The sequence below is a fragment of the Dendrobates tinctorius genome, unplaced genomic scaffold (genome assembly GCF_039654945.1).
Source record: "Dendrobates tinctorius isolate UK_male_01 unplaced genomic scaffold, ASM3965494v1 ptg000051l, whole genome shotgun sequence".
Lineage (NCBI taxonomy): Eukaryota > Metazoa > Chordata > Amphibia > Anura > Dendrobatidae > Dendrobates > Dendrobates tinctorius.
Genome location: NW_027361719.1, coordinates 12,498,210 through 12,511,551, shown reverse-complemented (window position 1 = coordinate 12,511,551; position 13,342 = coordinate 12,498,210). Strand labels below are relative to the sequence as shown.

At 42.9% G+C, this 13,342-nt stretch overlaps 1 protein-coding gene across 4 annotated transcripts in view; it reads right to left on the bottom strand.

The window, feature by feature from the left end:
- B4GALNT1 (beta-1,4-N-acetyl-galactosaminyltransferase 1) overlaps positions 1-13,342 on the bottom strand; it is a 273,680-nt gene that overhangs the window by 26,823 nt on the left and 233,515 nt on the right. For 3 of the 4 annotated variants that reach the window (XM_073576800.1, XM_073576801.1, XM_073576799.1), the window contains one exon: positions 8,725-8,817. In XM_073576800.1, coding sequence (XP_073432901.1) covers positions 8,725-8,817 — 93 coding nt within the window. Of the gene's footprint in view, positions 1-8,724; positions 8,818-12,652; positions 13,007-13,342 lie in introns of those variants that run through there. The other variant, XM_073576802.1, reaches the window with a different exon arrangement.

Genomic DNA, 13,342 nt, shown 5'->3' with positions numbered 1-13,342 from the left:
TCCAGTGTTCTTATGGTACTTTGTGTTTGCTAACTGTGTAAGAAGGCTAATGGGTGGTTGGAATACCCTTGAAAACCCTTGTGCAAGTATGTTAGCGCAGCTGAAAACAATTTGGCTGATTAGAGAAGCTATAAACCTGACCTTCCTTTGAGCTAGTTGAGAATCTGGAGCATTAGATTTGTTGGTTCCATTAAACTCTCAAAATGACCAGAAAAAAAGAACTTTCATGTGAAACTTGACAGTCTATTCTTATTCTTAGAAATGAAGGCTATTCCATGCGAGAAATTGCCAAGAAACTGAAGATTTCCTACAACGGTGTGTACTACTCCCTTCAGAGGAGAGCACAAACAGACTTTAACCAGAGTAGAAAGAGAAGTGGGAGGCCCCGCTGAACAACTGAGCAACAAGACAAGTACATTAGAGTCTGTAGTTTAAGAAATCGATGCCTCACAGGTCCTCAACTTGCAGCTTCATTAAATAGTTCATGCAAAACGTTAGTGCCATAGTCTACAGTGGAGTGGCAAAGAAAAAGCCACATCTGAGACTGGCTAATAAAAGGAAAAGATTAATATGGGCAAAAGAACACAGACATTGGACAGAGGAAGACATCAAAGTTTGAGGTGTTTGGATCACACAGAAGAACATTTGTGAGATGCAGAGCAAATGAAAAGATGCTGGAAGAGTGCCTGACGCCATCTGTCAAGCATGGTGGAGGTAGTGTGATGGTCTGGGGTTGCTTTGGTGCTGGTAAAGTGGGAAATTTGTACAAGGTAAAAGGGATTTTAAATAAGGAAGGCTATCACTCCATTTTGCAACGCCATGCCATACAGTGCTCTGTGGACAGCGCTTGATTGGAGCCAATTTCATCCTACAACAGGACAATGACCCAAAGCACACCTCCAAATTATGCAGGAACTATTTAGGGAAGAAACAGGCAGCTGGTATTCTATCTGTAATTGAGTGGCCAGCGCAGTCACCAGATCTCAACCCCATTGAGCTGTTATGGGAGAAGCTTAACAGTATGGTACGCAAAAAGTGCCCATCAAGCCAAACCAACTTGTGGGAGGGGCTTCTGGTAGCATGGGGTGAAATTTATCAAGATTACCTCAGAAAATTAACTGCTAGAATGCCAAAGGTCTGCAATGCTGGAATTGCTGCAAAGGGAGCATTCTTTGATGAAAGCAAAGTTTGAAGGAGAAAATTATTATTTCAAATAAAAATCTTGTCAATGTCTGGACTAGATTTTAAATTCATATGGCAACTCATTTGATTAATAAAAGTATGAGTTTTCATGGAAAACACAAAATTGTCTGGGTGACCCCAAACTTTTGAACTGTAGTGTATGACTAGTGAAAGTCATTCGGGCAGATTTAACATGTTACAGCTTGGAAACTGATACATCATTGTTATATATCCCATAAAATACCTCTCTCGATCTGTCTATCTATCTATCTATCTATCTTTCCATCTACAGTGAAGGAAATAATTTGGTCCCTTGCTGATTTTGTAAGTTTGGTTTCCCAACTGACAAAGACATGAACAGTCAATAAATACATTTAAGGGTTGGTTAATTTTAACATTGAAAGATAGAATATCAAAAATAAAATTCAGAAAATCACATTGTATAAATTATATAAATTTGCATTTTGCAGTGAGAAATAAGTATTTGATCCCTCTGACAAACAAGACTTAATACTTGGTGGCAAAACCCTTGTTGGCAAGCACAGCAGATGTTTTTTGTAGTGGATGATGAGGTTTGCGCACATGTCAGGAGGAATTTTGGTCCACTTCTCTTTGCAGATCATCTCTAAATCATTAAGATTTTGAGGCTGTCACTTGGCAACTCGGAGCTTCAACTCCCTCCATAAGTTTTCTATGGGATTAAGGTCTGGAGACTGACTAGGCCACTCCATGAACTTAATGTGTTTCTTTTTGAGCCACTCCTTTGTTGCCTTGGCTGTATGTTTTGGGTTATTGTCTTGCTTGAAGACCCAGCCATGAACCATTTTTAATGTCCTGGCAGAGGGAAGGATGTTGTCAATCAGAATTTTATGGTATATGGCTCCAACCATTCTCCGTTTGATTTAGTCCTGTGCCCTTAGCAGAGAAACACCCCAAAACAAAATGTTTCCACCTCCATGCATGACAGTGGGGATGGTGTTCTTTGGGTAATGGGCAGGATTTCTCTTCCTCCAAACACGGCGAGTTGAGTTTATGCCAAAGAGCTCAATTTTTGCTTAATCTGACCACAGAACCTTCTCCCAATCAATCACAGATTCATCCAGGTGTTCATTGGCAAACTTTAGATCGGCCTGAACATGTGCCTTCTTGAGTAGGGGGACCCTGCGGGTCCTGCAGGATTATAAACCTGTGGTCCCAGCTGCCTTGAGATCATTAACAGGTTCCCCCGATGTAGTTTTAGGTTGATCTCTCACTTTCCTCATGATCAAGGATATCCCACAAGGCGAGATTTTGCATGGTGCCCCAGATCTATGTCGATTGACAGTCATTTTGTATTTATTCCATTTTCTTACTATTGCACCAAAAGTTGTCTCCTTCTCACCCAGCGTCTTATTTATGGTTTTGTAACCCATTCCAGCTTTGTGCAGGTCTATGATCTTGTCCCTGACAGCCTTAGAAAGCTCTTTGGTCTAGCTCATGTTGTAGAGGTTAGAGTCTGACTGATTAATTGAGTCTGTGGAAAGGAGTCTTTTATAAAGGTGGCTATGTAAGACAGCTGTCTTCAATGCAGTTAACGAGTTGATTAGGAGCGTCTAACTGGTCTGTAGGAGCCAGAACTCTTAATGGTTGGTAGGGGATCAAATACTTATTTCTCACTGCAAAATGCAAACACATTTATATAATTTATACAATGTGATTTTCTGGATTTTGTTTTTGATATTCCATCTCTCAATGTTAAAATTAACCTACTCTCAAAATTATAGACTGTTCATATGTTTGTCAGTGGGCAAACTTACAAAATCAGCAAGGGATCAAATACTTATTTCCTTCACTGTATCATCTATCTATCTATTATCTATCATCTATCTTTCTGTCTATTATCTATGTATTATTTATCTATTATCTATCTGTTTATCATTTATTATCTATCTAGCTGTCTGTAATCTATCTACAGTATATACTCGAATATAAGCCGAGATTTTCAGCCCATTTTTTTGGGCTGAAAGTCCCCCTCTTGGCTTATATTTGAGTCATATACACCAGGGGGTCGGAGGGGGAGGGGGGGCGGGGATGTCAGGTCATACTTACCATTCCTGGCGAGGTCTCTGCAGCCCCCAGCTTCTCCGCGATCTCCCTTCCTTCAGCGGTCACGAGATATCGCTCATTAAACTCATGAATATGTGCATATTCATGAGTTTAATGAGCGGTACCACGTGACCGTTGAAGGCAGGAAGGGAGATAGCGGAGAAGCTGAAGGCTGCAGAAACCGTGCCAGGATGGGTAAGTATAGCGATACTCACCTGTCCGGGGCCCATCTCTGCTTGCTGATGTCTGGCACGTCATCTGTCAGTGATGTGCAGACAGCAGAGGGCGCGGTGACGTGGTTAGTGCGCGCCGCGCCCCCTGCAGTCTGAACGTCACTGACAGATGACGTGCCAGACAGCAGCAAGCAGCTATGGACCAGGGGACAGGAAAAATTCTCAGGTGCCAGCAGTGACACCGGCACCTGGCCCCCAGCGACGGAGAGGTGAGTATGTCATTTTTTTATTTTTAAATGCAGCAGCAGCGGCAGCACATGGGGCCATAATCTATGGAGCATCTTATGGGGGCATCATATGGGGGCATAATCTATGGAGCATCTTATGGGGGCAGCATATGGGGGGCATAATCTATGGAGCATCTTATAGGGGCAGCATATGGGGGGCATAATCTATGGAGCATCTTATGGGGGCATAATCTATGGAGCATCTTATAGGGGCAGCATATTTGGTCATAATCTATGGAGCATCTTATGGGGGCAGCATATGGGGGCATAATCTATGGAGCATCTTATGGGGGCAACATATGGGGCATAATCTATGTAGCATCTTATGGGGGCAGCATATGGGGACATAATCTATGGAGCATCTTATGGGGGCAGCATATGGGGGCATAATCTATGGAGCATCTTATGGGGGCAGCATATGGGGTCATAATCTATGGAGCATCTTATGGGGGCAGCATATGGGGGAATAATCTATGGAGCATCTTATGGGAGCAGCATATGGGGGCATAATCTATGGAGCATTTTATGGGGGCAGCATATGGGGGTATAATCTATGGAACATCTTATTTGTCTATGATCTATCTATCTGTCTGTCTATCTATCATCTGACTCATTGTCTTCTTGTTGCTCCCTGTGCCCATAATGGCTTTGACAGTGTCAGATTGCTACTCAGCATGGACAGGGACAGAACAGGAAAACTGAGCATGTTGGTCCAACACTGAAGGTGCACTTACACTCCAGCTACAAGAGATACTGCATAGGACACTACTATAGAATGAGATGAACTAACAATTAGAGTTGAGCAACTTTGGTCTGATTGGGTTTCATGAAACAAAATTTGTTTCAGATGAAACTGGTCCGACTAGGGAAAAAAAAGGCGGAGTTTTGTCCGAAACCCGACCCCAATGCAAGTCAATGGGGATTAAAAGTCAGCATTGAGTGGATGAATGTCATCCGCTCAATGCCGACTTTTATTTCCCATTGACCTGCATTGGGGTCAGGTTTCGGACGAAACTCCGACTTTTTTTTGCCCTAGTCGGACCAGTTTCATCTGAAACAAATTTTGTTTCATGAAACCCAATCCGACCAAAGTCGCTCAACTCTACTAACAATCTCACTGAATTCGAGCATGGTACTGTAATAGGATCAGGGGCATAATGATGGTGGTCACAGACAGTATCTATCTATCTATCTATCTATCTATCTATCTATCTATCGGTGATTCGCATTAAAGGGGACTGGATATGTAAGAAATAACAAATTCTACCATACTCACCTATCAGCACCCACTTGAAACAAGAGCAGGCCACTCCGAGGTCTGCCAGAGACAGGCAGTGGAGGTGTCACTGTCCCACCAGCCACCCGACTGTTGTTTCTTATAATTGGTTGTAGCAATCAGGTGACTTGAAAAGCGCACCATTATTGGATGTTTTATGATGAGACGCTGGTCAAAGTCACCTGAGCTCTGCAGCCAGTCACAGGCCACAGTGGCCCGGCGGCTGGTGGAACAGTGACATCAGCACTTCCTGTCTCTGCATACACTTTGAAGTGGTCAGCGCTTGATTCAGGTGTGTGTCGGCAGGTAAGTATGACCAAGTTTATTACTCTAAGTTTTATTTTGCCCCTGGCAAAGACTTTAAAGAGAATCTATAGCCAGGTTTTTGCTGCACCATATTAGAACAGCATGATGCAGGGACAGAGAACCTGATGCCAGCTACATGTCACTTACTGAGATGCTTGTAGCAATTTTGAGAAAATGATAATTTTGTGTTCTGCAGATCTACCAGCTCTCTATATTCTCTGTATAAACCCACCCACAGAAATGTTTGACAGATTTCTGAGTACACTGTACATAAGCAGAAAGCTGCTAATCAGTGGTGGGGGTGCAGTTATACAGAGATCATAACAGGAACATTTTTTTAAACACATCCAATTGTGGAACTTTTTATTATCCCAAGATCTGTTGATTAAAATTAACTTTTAATCGCGGGACAACATCTTTAAACATCCGACCGTAAAATTTTAGTGCCATTTCGTACTTACAGCTATGTGAAAAAGTGTTTGCCCCCTTCCTGATTTCCTATTCTTTTGCATGTTTGTCACACTTTTATGTTTCAGATCATCATACAAATTTAAATATTAGACAAGGATAGCACAAGAAATCACAAAATGCAGTTTTTAAGTGAAGGTCTTTATTATTAAGGGAAAAAGAAATCCAAACCTACAGGACCCTGTGTGAAAAATTGATTGCTCCCTTAAAACATAAATTTAATGTGATTTATCACTTCTTTGGGAAGTTGAGTTCAAATTCCCTAGCCACACCCAGGCCTGATTACTACCAAACCTGTTCTAAATCAAGAAATCACTTAAATAGGACCTGCCTGACAAAGTGAAGTAGACCAAAAGATCCTCAAAAGCTAGACATCATGCAGCAATTCAAAGAAATTATGGAACAAATGAGAAACATTGCCATTGAGATCTATCAGTCTGGAAAACCATTTTTAAAGCTGGAGGACTCAAGCGAACCGCAGTGAGAGCCTTTATCCACAAATGAGCCACTGTACCATGGGTAAGTTGTACTGCCAGATTTAAAACCTTGATATATATATATATATATTTAAGTTTTATGGGACAACATTTAATCTAACTATATTTTATTGATCGAAAATAGTAAAGTATTTAGCACTCCAAACAATGATGTGTATTAGAGTTAATATCAATTTTTATTAGGCAATCCAAGACAAAAAATGTTAAGTTTCAACCTTTTTCAAACACTGTGACAAAGAAACATAAAAAAATATATAGGAAAGCCAATCACGACATAATTTTCATATATCAATCATAAAAGAGGCAAAATTCATTTCAGAGTGTACTTTTTCCCCACAAAAGATAAAATATAACATGTAGTGGACTACCTTTAGATATAGAAACATCTGATTATCAGAATCATGTTTCTGTCATACCGTGATAGCTGTCTGGTATACAGAACATATATGTAGTCTATCCACAACTTAAATGGTGAATCAAATTTATGGCTTCTGAGATATGTAATCATATAGTAGGACATGTAAATAACCATATTGGTGAAGGGGATAGCATACAGTCATGGCCGAAAGTCTTGGCACCCTTGAAGTTGTTCCAGAAAATGAAGTATTTCTCCCAGAAAAAAAAACAAAAAATGTGTATTACAAAAAAAATATATGTTTTGTTATACACATGTTTATTTCCTTAGTGTATATTGGAACCACAAAAAAAGTCAGAGGAAAAAAGACAAATTGGACAGAATTTCACTCAAAACCCCCAAATAGGTCGTACAAAATTGATGGCACCCTCAACTTAATATTTGGATGCACACCATTTGGGGTAAATAACTGCAATCAAGTTTGGAGAACAACCCTGGTTTTCATAAAGTTATTTGCATTTTTATTTATTTTATACTAGATGGTGGCCCGATTCTAACACATCGGGTATTCTAGAATATGCATGTAGTCTATTTATGAAGATTTAAGAATAATGCAGTGAGTGAAGGTTAAATTCCACGCCAATATCGCTGATTGGTCGCCGGGTGCGATCAATCAGAAAAACGTGGTTCAAATCCCGCCGCAATTCGCGGGCGGACTGCACCTGTCGCTGATTGGTCGCGGCCGGCTGGCCGCAACCAATCAGCGACGCGGCTTCATTCAATATATCTGCACGTGTGAGGGTACTCTCACACTTGGCGAAGCTCCAGCAATCCCGACAACGATACAACCTAGTATGGATCGCTGGTGCGTCACTACGTGGTCGCTGGTGAGAAATCAAACAGTCAGATCTCACCAGCGACGCAGCAATGATATGGAACGATACGATGGTCGTTGGGACCCTGTCTCTCAGACGTGTAGTATTGAGGTCGTTCGTCGTTGTCCCTGTCAAACACACAGATGCATGCTGGCCAACGGGAGACCGACGTTCAAAACATGGTCCAGGACGATCCACCAAAATCGGTGATCTCACAGCGGGTGCCTGGTCGCTGCTACGAGTCACACTGAGTGAGATCACTAGCACTGGTCAGGATACTTCCGCAGCTGGGAGATGACCGCTAGCGCCGGTCATCTCCCGGCTGCGTCGCAGCTGACCTCCGTGTGGCAGGAGATGCCCGGCGGCAATCGTCGAGAGATCAGTGGCTAGCGCCGCAGATCTCCCAACGGTAGCGGTGGTGTGCGTTGTTCGAATTCCGTGCCAAATCGCGGCCGGACTGCGCCTGTCGCTGATTGGTCGCGCCCGGCCAGCCGCGACCAATCAGCGACACGGGATTTCCGCTACAACAGACAGACAGAATTTGACGATTATATAGTAGATAATACAATTACTTGTCTTACTTATTCATGCATGAATCAATATAGGTGACCCTCGCTATCATGCTTCATCTTTCATCCTATACATGCTAACCCCTTCACCATTACGGTTATTTAAATGTCATACTGTGATTACATATCTCAGAAGGCATAAGGTTTATGTTCTTTTTTATGCTTTCTTTTCGTTCTTTATGTCACACAGGGTTTGATTAAAGCCCATGTTTTAGGGCTAAAACATCACAATTTTCATCTTGGATTGCCAACTAAAAATTGAAAATAAGTTTAATACGCATCATTATTTGGAGTGCTAAATTGTTTATTATACCATATTGATGAGGTGGAACCTTTTTACAAGCATTTATATTTTTCTTTTGTGTGCCGTATATCTCAATACGCATATTTTATTGATATAAATCACTTAGTGCTCTTTATTTATTAGATCCATTATGGTCTTACTCAAAGATTAGTCTTCTTATAGCTGTCAATCACTAAGTAGGACCGCCCACTGGACTCATAAGTCTAGAGTGAGCAGAGATATAAAGTGAAGTACTAAAATTTATCACACAAGACTATGTATCAGTCTTCTTAGCTCCCCTTTATCTTCACCATGCTGCTGTTCACCATATCAGGCCTGTTTTAACTATACTATACAGTGCTACTTACATTTACTGAGTCCCATGTCATATAACTTCGGAACAATGGGATGACGGACCTTAATGGTAAATGTTGCAGTATGTCCATCACTCTGAAACTGGACTGGAATGCAAACAAAATAAGAAGCGTTATATTGTTTTCAAACATGTATCATGACAGATTCACAAAGAATCAGAAAATTGAAATTCATCAATACAATCATGGCTATGATTTCTTAATTTCTTACTTTCTTTCATTCTGATCTAACACTGGAGATACCAGGGAGATGAGGTAAGAAGAGGCTGCTCACATTGCTGTCCACCCTGTCTTTATGATCAAATCCTAGAAATACCAGTGGTGCGGAGGTAAAAAGAGGCTGCTCTTACTGATATTCACCCTTTCTTTCTAATCTAATACTGGAGATACCAGGAGTGCTGAAATAAGAAGATGCTGCTTTCTAATGTAATACTGGAGATATCAGGAGTGCACAAGTTATAAAAAGCTACTCACATTGCTGTCCACCATGTCTTTTTGATCTAACAATGAAGATACTAGAGGTACCGAGTTAAGAAGAGGCTGCTCATACTGCTGTCCATCATGTCTTTCTGATTTAATACTGGATGTACTGAGGTAAAAACAGGCTGCCCACACTGCTGTCTACCATGTCTTTCTAATCTAATATTAAAAATAAAAGAAGCGCAGAAGTTAGAAAAAGCTACTCACATTGCTGTCCACCATGTCTTTTTGACCTAATACTGGAGATACTAGAGGTACCGAGTTAAGAAGAGGCTGCTCACACTGCTGTCTACCATGTCTTTCTGATTTAATACTGGAAATACTGGACATACTGAGGTAAAAAGAGGCTGCCCACACTGCTGTCCACTGTCTTTCTGAGCACCTGTTGTGATCAGAAGAGATTCTATATCATGCACTGACAAGGTTACATCACGGCAGAGGAGCTTCCCACTGTATACGTGTAAGCAGGTTGTGGGATGCAGTGACAGACAGAAGGCAAAGCAAGAGTTAACAAATTTAACAGATTTAATTTAACAGGGGGTTAATTCCTCGCATATATTGTAATACTGTATATATATATATATATATTTTTTTTTTCTAGCGATTCACGCTCTCTGGTAGGCATTAGGTATTAAGCCTTAGGTAGCGTTCACATAGGCAATGCAGTATTAGTCCAAACACATGAAGTTTTTATCGCTTTCTATAGGTTGCACTGCACCAAACAAACTCATTAACATAAATGTGAACATATGAAGAAAGCAGCACAACAGGAACTATTCAATTACAAACAACTTTATTAACACATGATTACAAAACCACAATATAGCACATAAAAACAATTAAAAAGGCAGATGGGCCAGTTTGCTCAGTATACATGACATGACCATATATATTTAGAGATACTAATTTCCCATACACCTGGTTAAAGACCTACTTGATCATGGATATTACAGTAAGCTTGCGAGCAGGGCCCTCATTCCTCTTGGTATCTGTTATGATCTATGTGATTATTGTTATGCTGTAATGTCTATAGTCTGTACAAATCCCCTCTGAAATGTAAAGTGTCGCGGAATATGTTGGCGCTATAGAAATAAAATTATTATTAGTAGTAGTAAGGGGTTATTTTTTGCTTGTTACTCATTAGGCCTGTTTCACACATTCATATGTTAACATCAGTCAAAATCCGCCGTTTTGAAAAAAAAAAACGGATCCGCCATTTTGCTTGGCGGATCCGTTTTTTTTCCCATTGAGTTGCATTACCGGCGGATCTTGACGGATGGCCATCCATTGGATCCGTTTTTTTGTGGATCCGCCAAAATCTAGGCGTCCACCGACATGCCTGGATGGACAATGCAACGTTTTTTCGGGCGTCCGGATCCGCATTTCACATTGCGCATGCCCGGAGGACTTGCCTCGGCCACAAATTTAACCCTAAACTCTGTTCGGGCGGCTGAAAAATTCTCTCTCTCTCCTCTCCAGACAGCGGTTCCTTTAAATTCCTTTCTTCGGTGGATCCGTCAAAAAAACGGTCCGGTGGCACACGTTGATGTCCGTACACAGGCGGATCCGTTTTCCGCCATTTTGGCGGATTACATCTGACAGAAAAAAACTGATGTGTGAAACAGGCCTTAACATAAATCCCTAGCCAGTGGCTTAACTACAAGGTAATGGGCCCCGGTGCGAACTTACATATGGGGCCCCCCCATGCCAGTATACAAGCACATCTCCTCTCCGTACACCTTGTACACCTCAATCCTCTTGGTATTTGTTATAATCTATAAGATTATTGTTATGCTGTAATGTCTATTGTCTGTACAAATCCCCTCTGAAATGTAAAGTGCTGTGGAATATGTCGGCGCTATAAAAATAAAATGTATTATTATTATTATTACACGCGCTGCTCCTCTCCGTACACGTGCGGCTCCTCTCCGTACATGCACGGTTCTGCTCCGTACATCTCGTACACGCGCACATCGTACACGTGCGGCTCCGCTCCGTACATGTCATACACACACCGCTCCACACATCTCGTACACGTGCGGCTCCACTCTACATCTCGTACACACGCGGCTCCACTCTGTACATCTCGTACACACGCGGCTCCGCTCCGTACACCTCGTACACACGCGGCTCCACTCAGTACACCTCGTACACACGCGGCTCCGCTCTGTACATCTCGTACACACACACGGCTGCGCTCTGTACACCTCGTACACACACGGCTCTGCTCCGTACACCTTGTACACACACGACTCCACTCTGTACACCTCGTACACACGTGGCTCCGCTCTGTACACCTCGTACACACACCGCTCCACTCCGTACACCTCGTACACACGCGGCTCCGCTCTGTACATCTCGTACACACACACACGGCTGCGCTCTGTACACCTCGTACACTCACGGCTCTGCTCCGTACACCTTGTACACACACGACTCCACTCTGTACACCTCGTACACACGTGGCTCCGCTCTGTACACCTCGTACACACACAGCTCCGCTCCGTACACCTCGTACACACACAGCTCCGCTCCGTACACCTTATACACACACAGCTCTGCAATATCCACACTGTAAACCCCTCCTGACCCCACGCAGAAACTCTACCTCATGCAGCACCATGACAACCAGCACAGCAGAGTCCTGGAGACACGGAGGATCCTGATCATGTGACCCCTAACTCCTCCCCTCCTGTGACCTCATCACAGGTCCTGTGCCACAGAAGAGAAAACAGTCTAGCAAAGTTGTTGCAGGCTGTGAGTGCTGCCATGGCTGTCTGGGAAGGCGAGCATGGGGGGGGCGTGGCGGCAGAGGCGTATCTAGGCTTTCTGGCACCCGGGGCAAGAATTCGGTTCGGCGCCCCCCGCCCCCCCCAAGTACATATGCGACTTGAACACTTAGCCATGTACCCATGAGCTGCTCCTCCTAATGCTCTCAATGTTCAGTAAAAAACTGAGAGAAGCAGGAAGAGAAGCTCGTTGTCACAGGACCATACCTATGAAAATCGCATATGAGTGAAGTGTCCGTGTGATGATTACTGGAATCTGCAGAGCTGAATCCTGACATTGCAGCTTCTGAATTCTCACAATGAATGCACTGCACACTTTTAGGATTCTCCCTTGCTGATGTACAGTCATGTCAGCACAAGTATGTGATTTATATACTTCTGGCCACATTCGGACTAGACGTGCCCGGCCTCGCTCCGTTCATTTTCATTGAGTGAGGCCACACATGTCTAGTCAGCATGTGACCGCATGTATGTAAATTACCGGCACGAGAGAATCCTGACAGCGTTCAGTGAGCACTGTGAGAATTCAGAAGTCTGCAGTCACATAGAATGACAGCAGGCTCAGCACAAACCTGGAGAACCCCTTTAATGTTCCTAACGAATAAAAACATGAGAATAAGTCAGTATCACAAATAACATTTACATCCAAGTACCTTATAGATGACGTCATCTCTGCAGTCAGTCACCTTTTCTTCTTCTTGTCCAGACCCCATGATGAGTTTTCTCATCCACAGCCATCTCTGTAGACTTCCATCTTCTCTGGTCTTCTGCAGCAAATCTCCACACGACGCCCTCAAAGATAGAAGTGTCATTATAATGCTCCTAAATAAAAATATCTGCAATATACTGTCGCCTCACACTATTCCCCTCTAGCATCCCACCTGTTCACTATACTGTCTCCTCATATATTTACCCCCTCACTCTCTATACTGTCTGCTCACACATATCCCCGACTCCCCATACTGTGTCCATCCACATACATTAACCCATTCGCTCCCCATACTGTCTGCACCCATCCCGCATACTGTTTCCTCATACATACTCTTTATTTTGTGTCCTCAAATCTCCCCACACATTAAATCCCCCCATCCCCAATCCCCCACATACATTAAGTTCCCCCATCCCCATTCCAAATCCCCCCACACATTAACCCAATCCCCACTCATTAACCCCCATCAGCACTCCAAATACCCCCACCCCACTCATTAACGCCCCCATACATTAACCCCCATCCCCATTCATTAACCCCCGCACACATTAACCCAATCCCCACTCATTAACCCCATCACCACTCCAAATCCCCCCACACATTAAATAACCATCTGCACTCCAAATACCCCCAC